The sequence below is a fragment of the Haemorhous mexicanus genome, chromosome 1 (genome assembly GCF_027477595.1).
Source record: "Haemorhous mexicanus isolate bHaeMex1 chromosome 1, bHaeMex1.pri, whole genome shotgun sequence".
Lineage (NCBI taxonomy): Eukaryota > Metazoa > Chordata > Aves > Passeriformes > Fringillidae > Haemorhous > Haemorhous mexicanus.
This window is the reverse complement of record NC_082341.1, coordinates 112,721,748-112,740,249: the sequence shown is the minus strand read 5'-3', so window position 1 is coordinate 112,740,249 and position 18,502 is coordinate 112,721,748. Positions and strand designations below refer to the sequence as shown.

The window sequence follows — 18,502 nt, the reverse complement described above, 5'->3', positions numbered from 1 at the left end:
TAAGACAGATTTGCTTACAGAGTTTCACTTTTTAATACATACTGTAACTGATTATTTCTTCCCTGTCTGCCCAAACACATTAGGGCTTTGGTTTGCGTCAATAATTACTTGAAACAATTCCTTTCCTTTAATTACTGCAGTAGGCAACCGTAAAAAGAAGCTGTACAGAGCTGACATGGCCATAGGAGACACAAACATTGTACAAAGAACATTATCCAAACAAATTTGAAGTCATAGTTAAAAATCTTAATCTTAAAGCATCAGTGATTTCACTCAATAATGTTAAATATAATTCCTATTTAGGAATAACTTCTTCCATCGTACATGTCTACCAAGTTATCAGTCTTAAAAAAAAAATTTTTAAAAAAATGTCACAGGAGTATTGTGCACAGATTTACTTGCCATTGCACAATCTAGAAGTTCTGACATTTAAGATTATTTGAGAGTAAAGCTCTCTGTATTTTGTCTGTATTTGCAATTTGAAATGAAAAAGCACATCCTGCCTGTTTAAATTATTCTCAGACAGGTTGCCCAAAAAGATGATTTTAAAGATGCCCAAATGTGTATCAGCCTAAGGCCATATTGTACTTGCTTTCAGTTTCAAAGACCTCCTTTCATCTCTGAAGAATGGAATGTTGTTTACTGCTCAGGATGTTTTGCCATGTTATCATGAATGTATTACAAATGTTCTGCTTCTTGAACTAGAGAGTGTTTGTCAAAACCATTCTTTATTCTACATGAGAAGTCTTAAGCCTTTTATAAATCCTGCTCAGATATATTGGGACACTTAAAAACATTTAAATCTAAACATCCCTCTCAAGGATTGCTATCCTGCATAATTTCACAAAATAGAAAAAACAAAAGTCAGCAGAGAAATGCTTTCCAGTAGCATGAAGCCTAAGAACTAGGCACTGGAATGTGAGCTTGCATGCAAGAAACAAAAATGGTTTCACTGTCAGAATTACTTTCACCTACTGCCCTTACAAATCAGTCCATATGGCAGCCATATGAGAAGCTGCTTAAAATACAGCAGGTAAATTTGTGACAATGGAATGTTATCAAGGTTTATGGTCAGTTTTAGGTGTGTTGTGTCCACATTCTTTTAAAGTGGCAAAGTAAATAATGGATAACCACCTTTCAACAGCAACACTGTTATCTGTCTCACTTTGGCATAATCTCATGAAGCTTTTAATAAAGCAGACATACCACAGATGATGAGAAATAACTGAATAATACTTAACAGGCAGACTCGTTAAATATTCAGAAACAAATCCGACAATAATTACAGAAAACCACTATGAAGAACAGGAATAGTTACCTGATAGAAGCTTGGGGGAAGATGAGAAAAGGATGGGGGAAACTGTTCTTGTGCTAGACTGATTTTTTCAAGTTTTTCCAGTGGTATTAAAAAAAAAAAAAAATAACCATACATTTAGCTTCATGTGAAAGTGCATTAAAAAACTTCAAAGAAGAGAAGAAAAGCTGCTCAAAAGCTGTGAACGCCGCTTTCTGCAGCTTGTTTACAGAAAGATTGCTTCCCTTCACTTGTGGCTAACAGGGAGTATTCAAAAGACCTAATTCTGTATCCATGTCAGGGAAAAAATAAGTTAGAAATTCACTGAAATAAGTATATCTCACCTGCTTAATGAGGCCTCTCGTCACAGTCCACATGAAGAAAAAAACATGGGACAGTTGCCACCACTGTCTCAGTTACAATGCAAATAAATGAGGACAAGGCCCTCCCAGACTCTGCCATGCTAAAATGACAGAGTATTTTCAATCCTACCATCTATTTAAGCTTCCCAGACAACAAGAATGAAAAAGACTGAAGGTTCATCAGAAAGGACAACTTTACTACCACTGCCTCTACACAAAAGTTACTTTCCAGGTTCCTGATCGTTGTGATTATGTCAGGCCAACCAGCCTTTCACTTGAGGCTTCGTGATAGAGGGGCAAAACTGGCTGTAACACCCATTTATCCCATCTCCAGCAAAGATGATGATCTCTAACAGAAGTGGGCTGTCAGTTTCCTCAGAGAGGACTTCTGCAGCCACAAAAGCTTCCCAGGTACTGGGAACAGTTACTCTTCAACACATTGAGAGATTTGCTCAGAAAGGGTTTGTTAAAAGCACTTTCAGTATCCAACGTGAGCCATAGAAGATGATATGGCTCATTGCAGGAAGTGAATGGTCTTGCCTTGCTGACTTACTTACTGCTTGTTGGGAGAACCTAGCCACGGTGAACTCACAGAATATTTGAGAAGAGTTCCTATGCATTGTGCACGGATTAATGTCCACAGCCAAATGTCAAATCAAGAACCATTTCAAAAGCCATCCAAACCAGGAACTGTGAGTTCACCTCAGGGGCCATGACAATTACCCACTGTGGAAGGCCACCACAGCTTGGTTACCCTCCACTATAGATGGGAATTTCTCTGAGTCATCATTTCATTTAGTCCTTCACACACAGCGCTCTTATGCAGAGTCTTTCCTTTAACACACAATTACACACTCCCATCAAGTTTATCAGAAACAATCCTTTCAAGCACCTAACACACAAACCAGGTTTCTTACAGCATGCAACAAACCATTTTGTGTGAGAGAATTCGCACTTCTTCCTACAGGAAAAGATAAATGTAATTCAGTATGAAGATGTAACACAGGGCAAGTCATTGCAAGCCAGGTCTGTACCTCGAGCCCAGATCCAATGTTCAATGAATCCAATGGTCTTTTCTTCCTTGGTCCAATGGCTGCCAAAGCTGTGAGGTTGGCTTCTCTTTGTTGCATCTGTGCTAATTCCAGCTGCTGCATCTAATTTAAAAAGAAAACACCTACATTAATTATGATATACATTATGTTCAAGTTTCTTTTTAGAGCTGTTTTAGATGGCTCTGTAGCTCCTACAGAAACAATGTGTTTCATGGCATCTTTCCCCTCTTTCTGGCCACTTCTGACAAATTCTAGTACTCAGACATGCTTGGAGCCCTATGGACAGCACTGTTTAACTCACACCTTTTATGGAGACCACACTGTGGTATTAATGCATCCTTAACACAAGCCTTGCAGCTGCTTCCTTACCTCATAAGGTTTGTTGTTTCTGGTTAATGGAAAAATTTGGTCTGAACTGGTTTATGAAGCTGGATTAGTATTAAATTTGAACTTACCAGGTTATGTGACCTGGTTTTAGTCTTATTTCAAAATCTCAATTCCTGACTGCACAAGCAAGATACCCAATTTCCTCTATCACCTGAACTCAGCACTTAATATTGCCTTTGTGAAACACTGTACTACCCAATTTAACGTGATGCTGCTAGCTGACTGCTAGTCTTTCTTTTCCCAGTACGTATTTGAATGTTCAGGAACATCTGAAGCAAGGTAGAGATACACTTCATGTTTATTTTCACTCACCTCCAAAACTGCTGAACACTAAGACATCATTAGAAAAAACCTTCACCTGGGTTCAGTAACTTGGGATGGGATAGAAACCCACAGTAAGGAGCATTAAAAAAAAAATTTTAAAAAAGTTTTATTCTTGTATCTTGAGATGCATTCTGTTCAATAATTATTGATGCCAGCTGCTCTGGAGCTCAACCCAGTCAAGTCTGCTGCTGGCAGACTTACTGTCTTAGATCAGCCTCCTCACTAATACAACCACACTTCTTCCAGATCCACCAGCTGTCCAACTTGGAGCATAAGTGGAGAAGGAAGGCTTTCCAAACATAAACCTCTGGGTGATGTCAACCCTGGGATGGTCTGACCTGCAACTAGTATAGTTCTGTAGCCCATGTCCTCTCTGTTCCCAGGACTTAGGAGATTGCTCAGATGGGGATTCTCTGTATGGATGTGTGTGCATGTCTTAAAAAAATTAAAGTACAACCATAACATGGGTAGGAAAGCATCCATATCTCCTGCCCTCCCTATCATAAACCCAATGAATTACCTGGATTTCCCCACCCAGTCAATATAGATAGCTTGGTCACCAAGCTTCCAACACCCTATGATTTTGCTTGCTTTTCAGCTCTCAGAGGTCCTACTTGGGGAGGAGAAGAGCAGCTGATAACAACTGAGCTTGCAACCCCTACATGGTGTTAAGTCTCCTACTTGCTACCACTTAAATAAAGAAGAAGCCACAAAAACGAATACTTTGGGGCTCATGGGGAGTGTTTTGGGGGAGAGATTTTGGCTGGGTGCTTTCTGCGTGGGTGGTGTTACAAGCCTTTTTTTACATCATATAAGTAGACTTTAGTGATGGTGGCAGCTTCACATCAGATGGTGGCACCAACTATTTTATTTAAACAAAAACAGTATTTCAGGGCAAGATTCCTAAAATGACAATGTTCCCTGGAAGACTCAAACTGCTCAAGGTTTTTCAGCAGAAATCAGGGAAAGTGAGATTTTAATAAATATGTTGAGAATATAGTTTTCAGGGGGGTTTGTATGTTTCAGTTTTGAAAACAGCCCTATTTGCAAGTCATCTTTGATCACCCAATGTAGGCTTTTATTGTAGTAGTACTTCTTCACACAGTAGGATTTCTTCAAAGCTAGATACCATCATTCACTTACCACACACACTACTCTTGCTTTTGTGTGCAGTATACACAATTAAAACCTTATTTATCAAAATTTATTCAATTCAGTTCAGCTTGTTTTTAGCCAAATATACAGGACTGCTTTCAAGAATACACGCTATGAACTTTCAAACTACTAGTATTTTGCAATTGTCTGAGGTTAACTCCAGCCAGCTTACTAGCATAAAATGTTTAGGAAAAATTTTCCTTCAATCTCATATATAGATTAAATCCCTTATCTTTATATTCAGTAACACACTCCAGGCAATAAGAGATGGGGGAAGGTGAAAATAAATTAAAAGAAAAACTTGAAACTTTGCAAACTGTGAAAGATTGAGGCAGGAGAAATAAAATGCTTAGAATAAGCGTCAAATCTCAGCAATAAAATGCTGAGATTTTTGGCAGAGGCAGGTAGTGACTTCCAGCCTCAGCTGCCCAGGCCTCCAACACCTGGAGCCACTCCTCCTTACAGGCAGCTATGGAGCATCCCTGCAGAAGTAAAGCACTCCTTCCTGCCAGCAGTGTAGTTCAGCCATCACAATGGTCACAGGTACACCACAGTCTTCTTGCCATGAGAAGGGGCACTGCAACATGCCATGCACACAGCACCCCTCTGGGGAAAGATTAAACTTCTAAAGGCTCCAGTGAAAAAGAAAACCAGAAAGGGAAAGATGATTTGCTTTAATTTAGGAACCAATACACTCAAAGTAAAATGACTTTTAAAACCATTCAGCTTAAGACAAAGCAAAACAAATCAAAAGCCTTTATTAGTCTAATGGTGTGCTTCCATCCCTGGGAGTCACTGGAAAACACCTCTCCCTTCCCTCTCAACCCTACAAAACACACACCAACCAGCTTTACTGCAGTCAGACTTGCCAAAAACCTGTGGTTGCTGAACACCTTTGCCTTGAAGCAGCATTGAAGTAAGCCCCTCTCTCCTTTTTACAGATGCTATTAATGGGCAGCCATGGTCAGGTGTGAGGACTAAAGGCAGAGCTATGAATTAAATACCAAGAGGGCTTTGGGTTGGCATCAGCGTGGGGTGGAGGGGACTGGGCAAGCTGAGGCTCTCATGGTGGAGCATCAGGATGCTGCTCTGGTTGAGGACTGGGCAGTGCCTTGGCACCATCACCATTTACCCCATGGAATTCTAGCGGACCAAGCATGCTGCTGGCACAGACACACTGCAGGAGGGAGCAATGCTGCTGGAGGGTAGTGCTGGCAGAGGTAACAAAGGAGAGGATGACACTTGGGAGACTCTATAAAAAAAGATGTGCCTTCTAGAAACAGAACTGATGCATCTTTGACCAGGCAGTTTCCAAGACATTGCTGGAATCACATGTCATTACCAACATCTGCTCTCTCCAATACATTTTCCACCTCCTAGCTAGTCAAAAAATTTTTCAAATCATAAAGAATCTCACCAGGGTTTGGAGCAAAAGAAGAAAAAAAAATCATAGTCTTGTTGCATTCTACACATCTCAGGGATTTTTCTGAGAACATAATTAAGACAAATGAATTTAATCACTCAATTTCTATAATGGACTCAACAGATCCCCGTTAAGCGATATGGGCAGGCATCCAAATTACCCTGCTGAAGCCAGCAAAATCATCTTTTCATCAAGTTTTGTTCCATTAAAAACTGCAGATTAAATGTCTAAACATTGTGTGAGCAGTTAAAAGCACAGGAGAAGGAGAAGACAGGCAGATAATGTCAAGGGATACCCGAGGATACTGGCTGGCTAACTACTGCCAGATTTTCCTAAACAAGATTAGGGAAGAGCAAGAGGTGACTGTGTGGAGTCAAATCTTTCTTTAATGCTTAGTTTTGTAGCATGTAAGTTAGGGAAGAAAGATCACTGCATAAGGGGCAGTAAAAGCAGTAGATACACTTTATTAAAATATAACATAGAGAAGCTGCATGGTTTCCCTTCTAGAGATCAGTTTTATTAACGTTGGTGTCTTTGAGTGCGATAGGATACAAAGAGAACTGTCACACCCAGGTGAAATCATACCATCATACTCATCTTGACTACAGATTGATCTTCCTTTAAGACCAAAGGCGTGTGATGGCAATTCCAGAGGAGCAGGGGGGAGCTGCACCATACATTGGACCCCCAAACTAGCAGGCTGCCCCTCAACCGGACCTACTTCCTCTGCTGAAAGATGCTGCTCTTCCATCACAACACAAGAACCCAACACATGCTCTATTCAAAATTGGTTCCCCAAGAAGGGCAAGAAGAGGGGATGAGTTCCAGGCAAGTGGCAAATGAATGTTCATGCTTCCTTCCCCCCTTTCCAATTTCACATACGCCAAGAATGCAGTACAAAGAGTTCTAAAAACCTGTGTATAAAGATCGAATTGCTATGAAAACGTCTCAGAACTTGTAAAATAGTCTTTGTTGCTGCTGGCCTTTTTAATAATAAAAATAGGGTTTAAAGTCTGGTCTTGCAGCAAGCAGGAATCTCTAGGGTGACACAATAACCATTTTAGTTAATCTGACCTGCAGCAGAAATCAGGAAATAAGGTACGTTTTAAAGTCCTTCCTTATAGTGAAATGGCATTTGCAGCATGGCTGTAATCACACAAAATGAAAGGTTTTAAAATTGACCTCTCTGTTCTTCACTCAATCCTCTGAGAAAAGTATTTTTTTCCTGCTCACAGAAACTCTCTCCCATCTCATACACCACATTTCAGAAAATAAGCAAAATCTATTTTTACTGTTACAACGACATTTTTGAGTCACTTTAATATTAAAAAATAAATTTCAAGTTGTATAAGAAGACAAGAAGTACTTCAGCTATGAGATGCTGAAACTTTTACTTAAAGCAATATTGCAGATTGGTTTTAAACTCTTTTGGTTACAAAGTACATGATAATGTGGTTGCCTGCCTTATCAGAGCCTCAATAATGCAAGTTATGCAAATCTTGAGGCTTTCCCTGAAGAGAAAGAATCCCTTAAATACAACTGATGAAAAGTATACACTGCTACAAATAAAGACAACTCATTCACAGCAACTAATCCATGATGTGTACAGCAGAGGGTGGCTGTATTATCAAAGGTGGGGAAAAAAATAGTGTTATCTAGCTGAATACAAGTTCACCTTGGAAAAAGAGTAGATTAAAGTCTTTGTGTCTGGTCACAAAGTCCCCAGGACAGGATTCAGATATTTGATATAAGCTTTCGTAGAGGACAAAGTACATGAAACATTTGCTCTCTAGATCTTCAAAAAAAGTTTTACCAGGGAAGGTTTTTCTACAGGTAGAGATGAGATCACCTGTCTTAGCCAGGGCTCACAGAACAGTAACAGGACTGAGGTTAAAGAATAGCCAGACAGGCAGCCCTTGTCCAGCAGATGACATGCCAGCATCGTGCTGGCGTGAGAAATTCATACCACTGTCTGCTTCTGCAGGCACTTCAATATACAAAGTACTAGGAAACAAATCTGAGGAGCAGAGAAAAGAAATCTCTCTTCATTTGAACGCTAGGAACTTATGCCTGGGGTTAAAAAAAAAAAAAAAAAAAAAAAAAGCCAAAAAATTGCCTTGGCAATGCAGTAACAAATAAATACAGCCCCATGGATGTAAATGAGCTCAGAAGAAATGCTGGCAATACAGATGTTGCTAAAATTTGGACTTGGTTATAATTAATATAGGAGAAAGACTTAAAAGTACATGTACAAGATACTGGGTTTAATATTAAGTAAAAAGTGGGGATTTCTCCACATATGACATTACAGGCAGATGGAGTACAGGACAGATTAAATAAATATTTAAACTAACAGAAGAACTGGCAGGAAAGGAAACCAGGGAAGGCTGAAGACAACTTAATGTATGCCTAAGGGTTATGTGTGCTATCCAGCAATAAGTACATCAGCAGTAATAAAAGCACTAAAGTAGATGAACACGAATTTTTATAAGACTTTGGGGGGGGGAAGAAAGGAATATAGGCATACAAAAGAGACAGAAGCTCCCAATCCTATCAGCTCCCTCAATAAAGAAACTAAACAATAAATTAACAAATAGTAAAAGTCAAAGTCAGTCAAAGAAACTGTGACCAAATTTCAATGTCTACCTTTTCTAGCTCACATCTGTGAAAGAGAAAACTCAGGACCTATCTGAGCCTTTTACTGCCCTTTACTGTGTATTTTTAAAGAACTAAATACTGAGGTATCTTTTTAATGGGTCCACTTATCCCACTGAAATGACTTTTTCTGTATCCATTCTTGCTTTTTGACCAGCTTTTTTGAGCAAGGTTTCACTGGGTTTCATTATGTCCTCTGTTTAGGGCTTTGAAAGTTGTCTACTGCTCTCAGTCACTTCTCTCTTCATTGTCTTAGGAAGAAAGAACTGCAATTTTTTTCACATTCCCTTTAAGCATTTTAAGGAACTTGAGAAGAAAATGAAAAATAAACCTTAAAATCTGCTTTCAATCCCAAGCCTCTCACACTGGTTGTCATAAAGCTCAATGAGCATTACTGCCTCCAGCCTCTACCTTTCCTATACAAAATTTTCTGCCCTACAGGTTAAATGCGGCTGAATAGCAGACTTCTCATATGGGGGACATTCTCTGAGGAAAACTGACACTTGGAGGCTGCATATTTAAACATTTACCATCCTCTCCTCTTGCCTATAATGCAATTTCTCTTCTTGCAATTGCTTCCTTTCAAACTGTTTTAATTAGCCATACAATTAGTTTCCACTGACTTTTCCCTCTGTTGTAATTTAGATTTAACAGCAGAAAGGCAGAATAGCATGCACTGGTTTGAAATGCAGCCCTGACTTATAATAAAGCTGTAGTTTTATAGTGCTGAAGATTTCTTTCAGGTTAATATCCCACATCCTTGCTTCAGTAGCTGAACAGGCCCTACTGTGGCTTTGTGCCCTAAGACCAGGTGCTTTGCCTGTCTAAAAGGTTGCAATTAAATGCTTTGGAGAACAACAGAACATTTTTCCAGGATACCCACGAAGTAATCTACCCATAGGAGGAAGGAAAAAAAAAATGGTATTTTGAGTTGATACTTCCTAATATATAATTAGCTCCAAACAAGGAAAAAATCCAGGGCACAGTGACTTCCTGACCCCTTATTTTGCCTGCTCTCTCATCATCAGAATTTCCAATGTGTTGGAGTGTGTATTTCCTTTTACCTTTTTTTTTTTTCTCCTTTGCATAACCATTATTGATACATTTCTGTGTTTTCTAGGACATTTGCAACATGATTTCCCCTGTGCAGTCCCATCAGCTTGCCTTACTTGGAGGCCCAGGAAAGTTCTTGGGCATCCGGCATCCAGCATCAAGCTCTCTATGTGCTTTCAGACACTGTTTAGCCTTATTTTGCTGCAAGGACAAGAAATAAGACTACAGGACCCCACAGCAAAGCAACATATTCCACAGGTTTTCTTTCAGATGCTATCACTTAGGAGAAGACTGTTCAATGATCACCAGCAGGCAGGTTTGTCCATCTCATCATGCAGTCCGCCCAACTCTTCTTGGCAGACAGCTCTCTGGTGGATCTTCATTATCATTTTCTTTTTGTACTTTCAGCCCTAAAGTTTCCTCTATTAGCAAATTTCTAATCCAAGGCCATACTTTCAACCAGTTTTATGTTCATTCTCTGTCTCTCAGACAAACTGAGAAAAGGCTATTTGTAAATCCAAGAACACACTTAATGGAGTTTTGTGGGGGGGCTGTTTTTCACTATTGATAGTTGTTGCCATCTTTCAGGCAGATGGTTTTAGGGTATTAGATGCAGTGTCTCAGCTGCTGTTTTTTTACATTCCTTCAAAACACCAATATAAGTGTCACAAATAGGCATTTGGTTTGCTTTGTAGCCCAATAATCCAATACGTCGTGGAATTTCTATTCCTGACTTTTTACAAGACTTGTAACACACTGAATCTCTGATGATTGCCCTTTGTAATTTGTAAGGCTGCACTGGAGCTAATATAATGTATGTCTCTTTGATTATCATGGTTTGGTTTTTTTGTTTTTCAAAACATGCAGAAGCAGGTAAGAAACACTACAGAACAATAAAGATAATATAAATCAGGCAATTAAGCAGAAGCTCTTAGGCTGCCACTGAAGGCTTATAAAAAAAGCCAATTGATAACAATGAGGTCTTGTTTGCAGCAACCTGCACTTGCTTTTTTGAGAAGTTATGATTAACTTTTGCCCTGCCACAAGAGTGGTCTTAAATAATTTGAACCATTGGGTCCAGAAGACTAGATATTCGAGAAGCAGCACAAGAGGCAAAAGAAAACAAACAGCTTGAAAATGTGAGTTGGAGGTGGTAGGGCAAGCAGCACAGAATCAAATTACAGTAACTTGAGAGTGTGAGAGGAAATAAGGGAGTTAGAAGGTTATATGAAACAGGAAAAAAATATGGTAACCATTGAAAAGGTACTACAGAACAACTAAAATTCAGTCATTACTATGTAAGACCAAGAACACACTGGAATCATGCTGGCTCTTTGTCTGATGTTTTCTGCAGGGGTTGTTTTGTCTCTTCAAAAACCTTAGGGTTTGCCATTTTCCTCCCAGTCAGCTCATACTAAAGGTATTGAATTTTCTCAGCATCTCATCTACTGCCATCTTGGATCTGTGTCAAAAAATGTGAGTGCGTCACGCAGGCAGGAACAAGGAGTGGGAAGATCTGTGCAGTCCCAAGTGAACAGAGCTGCTGAGAGGGCAAAGAATGGGGCAGGCAAATCTGCTGTCCCTCAGGTGCTTGCTCCACACACTCCTCCCCTAGCTCAAGATGCAGCTGCTCCCCTTTATGCGCTGACAGGCGCTGCAAGGTGACACAAGGTAAGAGCAGGGATAAAGGTGGCTACCATCGAAATAAGCAAAGATGCTCAGTAAAATACCTCTTCACCTGCTCAACACCAAGCAGGTGTCTTGCCCAGATACATTCTGAAAGGTTTGCCCAGGCTCAGCCTTAAGCTTCCTGAAGCTGTACTACAAAAGCACTCACTTTTGAAGAGGATGGACAGGAGTACAAAGAAATTGGGAAAAATTCCTTCACCAAAAGGGCTGTCAAGTGTTTGAACAGGCTGTCCTAGGAAGTAGTTGAGTCACCATCGTTGGAGGGGTCTAAAAAATATTTAGATGTGGCACTTAGGAACATGGTTTAATGATGGTCCAAGACTTGGCAGTGCTGGGTTAGTAGTTGGGATCAATGATCTTAGAGGTCTTTTCCAAACTAAATAATTCTAAGGGATCAGAGTTTATATTTAGAATTATAGGACACACTGTTTAATACTGACATTTTTACAAGTTTTCTGCGATGAACTGTTCATATGGCTGGCTTGCACATTTGACAGTATCCTACACCTACTCAATTTAGGAAAGCTCATTTCAGGAAAGGGGAAGAAGCCACAGATAAACTATAAATACAGCAACAAGAATCACATTGACTGAACATTTTCTTTGTAACTGGAAGCATTGTGGAAAGTAGAACAGGAAATAGCAGAAACCACCTAAAAAAAGGCAGGGTTTAATAGCGCAAACCTTACAGACAATGAGAGGGCTGCATCCTCTCAGCCTGAAGAGGCAGATAAAGCAGAATGAAAAACAGGGGTAATTTACCCAGACTGCAGGAATGCCACTGCACAAAGAGCTGGTCTGTGAGGAGAGCAAGGACAAAATTCTTGAGTGCACAAAGCAGCAGCTTGGGGCAAGCCTTGCAGCTGTCTCAGAAGGAATGTGCACTTTCCATAGGTATTAAAATCTGCTGAAACAGGTGAAAGAGGGAAATAAATACAGACTTAATTCAGGGCAAGCTGCATAGGCTAAGAATATAGGAAAGTAAATGACTTAGCATAGGGGAAGTTTGAGGCAATAGGTCATGAAAAAAGGGATGAAAAGGTCACAGCAATTATGTATAGCCTTTTGGATAAAAGAATCCACTGCAGAGTCTCTGGATGTACTTCCAGCAATGTTAAGATTTTGCTTCCAGCTACTGGATGACAGCACATCCTGGATTTATAAGTATTCATTGTCAGGATGTACACCCTGCATTTTGGGAAACTTTGCTTTAGAACATGCTACAGTGCCATTACTCCACATCCTCTTCCTTCTCCCAGGGGATCCCCATCAACATACAAAAGATAGCTTTGAGGAAGGCAGGTCCATATTAATTCTTAAAGAACTATAAGCAGACAATCAGATCAGGCTTTCCAGCAGATACTCAACTGGAGTGACCTGGAAAGGATCTGATTCCAGCTGACAAAGTTTCCAAGTTTGATTCCTTAGGATCAGACTATAACCACAACATGACAAGACAGACAGACAAGGGTAAGCCATTTCAAGCCTTCATCCCACTGTACACCATGCTTCTGTGTCACCAGTTTTAGTCTTAGGACATTTGTTGATTTTTAGTTTGCTCTTATTCCAGTCCTATTCATGCTTGCATTTTTTTCAATGCAGATGTCTGCTGACCAGTTCTCTCCAAACTGTCAATAAAGTGCTAATTTTTTCCAGCTGCATGTGCTCTCATTTCCACTCTCCATCTTGAGATGGTCCCAGATGTAAAAGCACCACTGGCACAGAAGGTGGGCGTCCCCATTCTCTGTGTGAAGCTTGGAGAAGCTTCAGGCTGCCTCATTCTCTGGAGAACACAGCAGCAGGACAGAGGGCAAGTGAATACCAACACAAAGATCTGTGTTGCCCCAAGAGGCACATCTGCCTCCTCTTCTTTTGGTGGAGCAGTTGGAGATTCATTCTGGGAGCAGCACAGCATGGAGAAACACACAGGACAAAGAGTGATGCAGGTTGTGTTAGTCCGGCACAAGATGAGATACACTGAAGGAGGGGAACTCAAGACATATTAGAACACCAAGCACTAAACTTATATGCCTTCCCTGCTCTGTTGGCTAATTTTTTTGTACACCACTATGCCACTTTTTAAAAGAGATCTCATGAAAAATATCACTGAATCTAACCTTCTTTGTGTTCTAAATATGCAAACCACAGAACACTTTTAATGATTTTACACATTATTGTTCAGAAAACAAGTGAAAAGAAGCTGCATAAATGAATTACTTTGCAGTCTTCATTAAAAGAAAGTACATCTAGAAACAATCAGATGATGCAGAGGTAAAGTCACCTACAAAACAAGACAGATTAGCATCACCCACTGATTGTTGATCCTGGTGGCACTACAGGCAAACTGGGAAGGGCTTTAGGGCAACTTTGTACTCACAGATTGTAGCAATGAAGAAAGAGTTGTAAGCAGAAACAAAAAATTAAAAGATAGATAGTAAAGCAAGTTCCTTCTTTCTCATTTTACAAATTTCATCTACTGTGGTGCAAATCCAGAGCATTGATTCAAATACTATTTTACTGGATTTCCATTTGTTTTGCCTGGACTCCTACATTAATCCAAACAATAAGGGCCTTTAAAGCATTCATAAATAACCTGCTGCTGCTGCTGGCACCTAGGAGCCAAGTGCAGCAATGTTAAGCAACAACAAATTTCATAGTTCAAGAGGCACAGTTAAGGAAAAAGGTTGCTCAGAAAATCACTCTCATTTAGCACAAAGATCCTTAAAAATTGCATGAAATCAGTCAAGTAACTATAGAAACCAATTTCTTCAGCTCTGTATCACACGTCTCACACCTCAATTGTCTTTATTATCGTCTGCTGTCAGATCCTTAATCAGAAATGTGAACAGGCTTGATGATTTATTCAGCAGGGACAAGAATCTGTAGGTCAAGTGAAAAATTTCACACACACATACACACACACACACACATCTTCAACCTTAGGTACTTTCATTTCATTCTGTTCCCAGTAGCTCTGGGGGCAACTCCAGTGAGATCCAATATTAAGGCTCAATTAAAATAAGCTCCAATTAGTGGAGCTTTTTTCTCTCAGGCTAGAAAAGTCAGGAAATGGATATTGGGAAATGTAAAAAGTCAGCTACTGAGAGGAGGCTGCAGACATAAATGAACTTATTTGTTGATTTCTACAGTTGCTATGCAGAGGCCTCTGGGAGTAAAAGCTTAACCAGTCTAAGCTATAAACTAAAACCCCTGCAGCTAAACATGAACTGTGTGAAACAAGGGCTCCATTCCAGAACAGAAAACTGCTGGGCCCAGAAAATTAAAAGCCAGAGGCGTTTTCCATTTAAAACTAAATCCCAGTACCGCCTCCCAGCCAAAGAATTATAAGCAGTATCAGATTTACAAAACGAACAATTACCCTGGAAAAATGTAGCCTATTGTACAGTCCCAGATGCTAAATCTCAAAAGTTTCTTTTTTTTTTTTTTTTCTAATCCCACATTATATTCCTACCAAGTGTACTGCTGCAGTTTACAAAGGACTGTTTCTAGACAGGACTGAAACTGCAAAAATAAAATGTTAAAAAAAGAGAGCTCATAATTCATTGACCTCATTTGAAGCACTGCCCTTGCCTGTGGCAGTTCCTGTCCTTCCCCAAGGCCTCTGCAAATGGTATGCAGCAGCAAAATAAACCCTGACCTAATTGCCAGGACAGGGCTGCCAACCTTCTCTCAACACACAAAGGCAAGCATGGTAACTGGAAACTCCTACCTCTTTCGCTTTCTGCTTTAACCGCAGTTGCTCTGGATCTTCTTTATTGGAACGGCTCTACCAAAGGAAGAAGAAAAAGATTGAATAGAAATTACTGGAGTCCAAACACCATCCTATCTGTTAAATATTTAATAAATGACAGTTTTCTCTGGTGATTGAAAGATTTAGCTCCAGGGTTGAATGCCTCAATCCAGACTGGCTTCCATCCCCCTCCACACACATACGTGCACACCCCTCCTCATCTGGGCCGGCTGCCTCTGCTCTAGCCAGAGGCAAGATTAAGCTGAAAATGATGCTAACACTGTCAGTCAGGTCCAGTCTAGGCATGATGTTGTTCATGTCAGCAGCAGACACTTAAAAAGGACAGGAAGTATAGGAAAGAAAGGAGTTCTATTCATGCAAGCACAACACTGTTCGTTCAACTCTAGATTTCGGCTTCCACCCAAGCGGCTCCAGAATTCGGCTTGAAACAAAACCAAAAAAAAGAATCAACAGAAGATGGTCAAGTCACAGCTGATGAAGCAACATCTACTGTCATGGGCTTTTTTACCTCCTCTTCCTGAGGGGAAGGAAGAGAGAAGAAACTTATTCTGTACTAGCAAGAGCTCCATCAGGAGTTCATGGATGCTGTGGTACCAGCTCCAAGGCTAGCCCTCTAAACTTGACTACAGAAAACAAATACACCTGCAAGGGTGGTGGATCTCACCAGACTTCTGTTTCAGAGGCAAAAAGAGATACAGGAAGGACTTATAGATTTTTTTATTTCATTTTGACCAGTAGAAATTATCTCAAAAAAGTAGTTCACCCACCACACATTTCAAAAAACTCTTGTAGACTTTTGAAAAAATGTAAATAGGTTAAATCCTTTTCTGTATAGCCTCAATTGTCCTAAACATTATAGATTTTCAGTGACAGAATTAATGGTTACTACATTTAAAGCAGAAGTAGGAGAAACCTGAAGATGGTCACCAATCTAGAGGACAAGACTACTTCCCTTGGAAACCTTGAGTCTTACCTTGGCTGCCCGAAGCAACATTTCACGTTCCTCTTCATCTTTTCTCTGCTTTTCTAGGTGATCGAGCTTCTCAAGAAATCTCAGCTGTGCTCTGGTGTCACTACATACAATGTACTTATCACTCCCCTGAAAAAAGAATTTTGTTATAGACAACCAGGAGCTCATAAACGTAATGGGAACAATCTGAGAAGAACAACACTATTTTTCAAAGCTGAAGAGCATGGGCTGTTTTACAAAGACTTCAGGTGGTAGGTAGTCATTTACATGTCTCCTCTCCACTGAAGCATGTTTCCAGGTGTCTGTGACTAGTAAGAGGTTATTGAACAAGCTGACATTAACAACATCCAGTCTATAATGACTATAATAACAGAAGTCTTCCTTAACCTTAGACTAAAGAAATTTTATTTTAAACCACCAACTTATTATCCAGTAAAAACGTCAGGAAAGAAAAAGGAATTGTAAAGCAGCAGGGCATAATATCTTTTCTCCTTTGAAGAAAAAAAAATTAGAATTTGACATAAATTTCTAGTGCTTTGTGTTCCAGTTTCAGCCATTTAATGCAGAAGTTGAAACAAGCATCACCTGGTATTTCCAAAAAGATGATGTATGTATTGGAGGGGTGGTCTAGAACCAGTTATAATGAATCTTAGGGGTGAAGAAGATGAAATGTATGATATCTGCTTTATTATAGCTTTAAGAATACATATTTTTGTCTCAGTGAATCTTTCAAGTGCCAGGATAGCTTATGTTGAAAGGTAACCTAGGGAAGTCATCTGGCCCAGCCACCTGTACAAAGCTGGGCCAGTGAATACCAATGATGGGTTTTAGCCCAACAGCCACTGGACACAGAGGCATTGAAACAGGACTGAGGTCCTTTTGGTCTCAAGAATAGCAATTGGTAGTTTATTTTACGTTCTATTTTTGCCCCCACTGGAAAGCCTGAGTTGACATTTACTTGAGCTCAGAAAGGCAGAGAAAGGAAAGATCCAAAACATGGTGAACTGGCAATGAAAAGCTTGGTTTTAGTACTCTGCTCTTCCAAAGACAGACTCCTTGAGCCATGCATTGGCCAGATGGTAGTTAGGCAGCACAAGACAGGGAGCCCATTCTAGATGAGGCATGTCTGTGCCACCTGTTTGTACCACTTTTTAGTGCATGTCCTGCAGCTGTCTTCTTTCTCTGTTACCTTGTGAACTTGCTTTTTTTTTTTTTTCCCCCTGAGAAATTTATCCTGGGGCATTTATCAGCCAAAAACACCATGTACTTTCAGTGTCTCTTCATTCTATCCTACACCAGTCTCACATTGTAATGAAACAATTTTGACACACAACTATTCTAAAAGAAGCACAGGATATTTTACAGCTGTATTTTAGGCAAGGTGGACTATCCATGACTTCAATTACTCAGTTTTCAAGGATACTATACTCAGACTCTTCTTCTCACACCCAGTTGTACATTATGAAAAGACGGAAGGAATGTAAAAGTTGTCTTGTGGAGCACTGTTGTCTCGTGATCTGAATTTTCACAACTGAGAGCATGAAATCAATCCCTTTTCTGGTATTATGTTTGGGCCTTTTCAATGAGCCACCTCACTGTCACATATTACCAACTGTGGCCCAAAACACACCATATAGTGCAACCAGAGACTTTCCTAAGCAGTGTCTGTGGCTTTGCAAAAAGTCCAACAAACCTTTTCCTCTCCACTTCTGTCACTGCTTGAGTCTTTTTTAACTGCTCTCCAAAAGCATAAGCTATTTCTGAGTCACTCTCAGTACATCAGTACAACTTGTTTTGAAGCAGCAGTTTATAATAATCCACCACCATGCCACAATCCTTTTAAAAGGACAAAGAAGAAAGCTGTAGTACCAGAAGATTATTTTTTCCAAAGTTTAGAAGTGTATTTAGCTTTGGAATAGCCAGATATTTACACATTTTTAGACAAATCTATGACCCTATACCAACCAGCAATGTAAGTCTCTCAAGCAGAAGCTCCCCAATGCACCACCATGAGCTTATATGGGACAAGAAATAGGTGCATCTATTTCAGTAACAGTATTTCAGCTGATCACCTGTTTTAAGATAGCTTATTTCAGGAATTTTTAAAAGAGGAACCTGCAGTTATATTTCGTCCTACTCAATGAACTTCTCTGTGGTCATATAGCAGGGAATTGCTGAGACAGAAAACACTACATTGTGCCCCTGTTCATGACTTGTGGCCAGTGCTGTTATGATGAAGCATTATCACCCACATCCCATGGCCCTACAGATAATGCAGTTTAGTGTTGTGGGATTTCAGGGCTACTGCATGAGGGGAAAATGTTTCCATGAACATCATTTATAGCTCAGCACCACACCATGCCTCT

The 18,502-nt window shown here is 40.0% G+C and overlaps 1 protein-coding gene across 1 annotated transcript in view; it reads right to left on the bottom strand.

The window, feature by feature from the left end:
- The window catches only part of TAF4B (TATA-box binding protein associated factor 4b), a 71,037-nt gene that overhangs the window by 10,375 nt on the left and 42,160 nt on the right, over nucleotides 1-18,502 (bottom strand). Inside the window, exons 12-14 of the mRNA XM_059859637.1 lie at nucleotides 16,140-16,265; nucleotides 15,125-15,181; nucleotides 2,691-2,810 (exon numbers count right to left, since the gene is read on the bottom strand). Of these exons, the coding sequence (XP_059715620.1) occupies nucleotides 2,691-2,810; nucleotides 15,125-15,181; nucleotides 16,140-16,265 (303 nt within the window). The remainder of the gene's footprint in view (nucleotides 1-2,690; nucleotides 2,811-15,124; nucleotides 15,182-16,139; nucleotides 16,266-18,502) is intronic.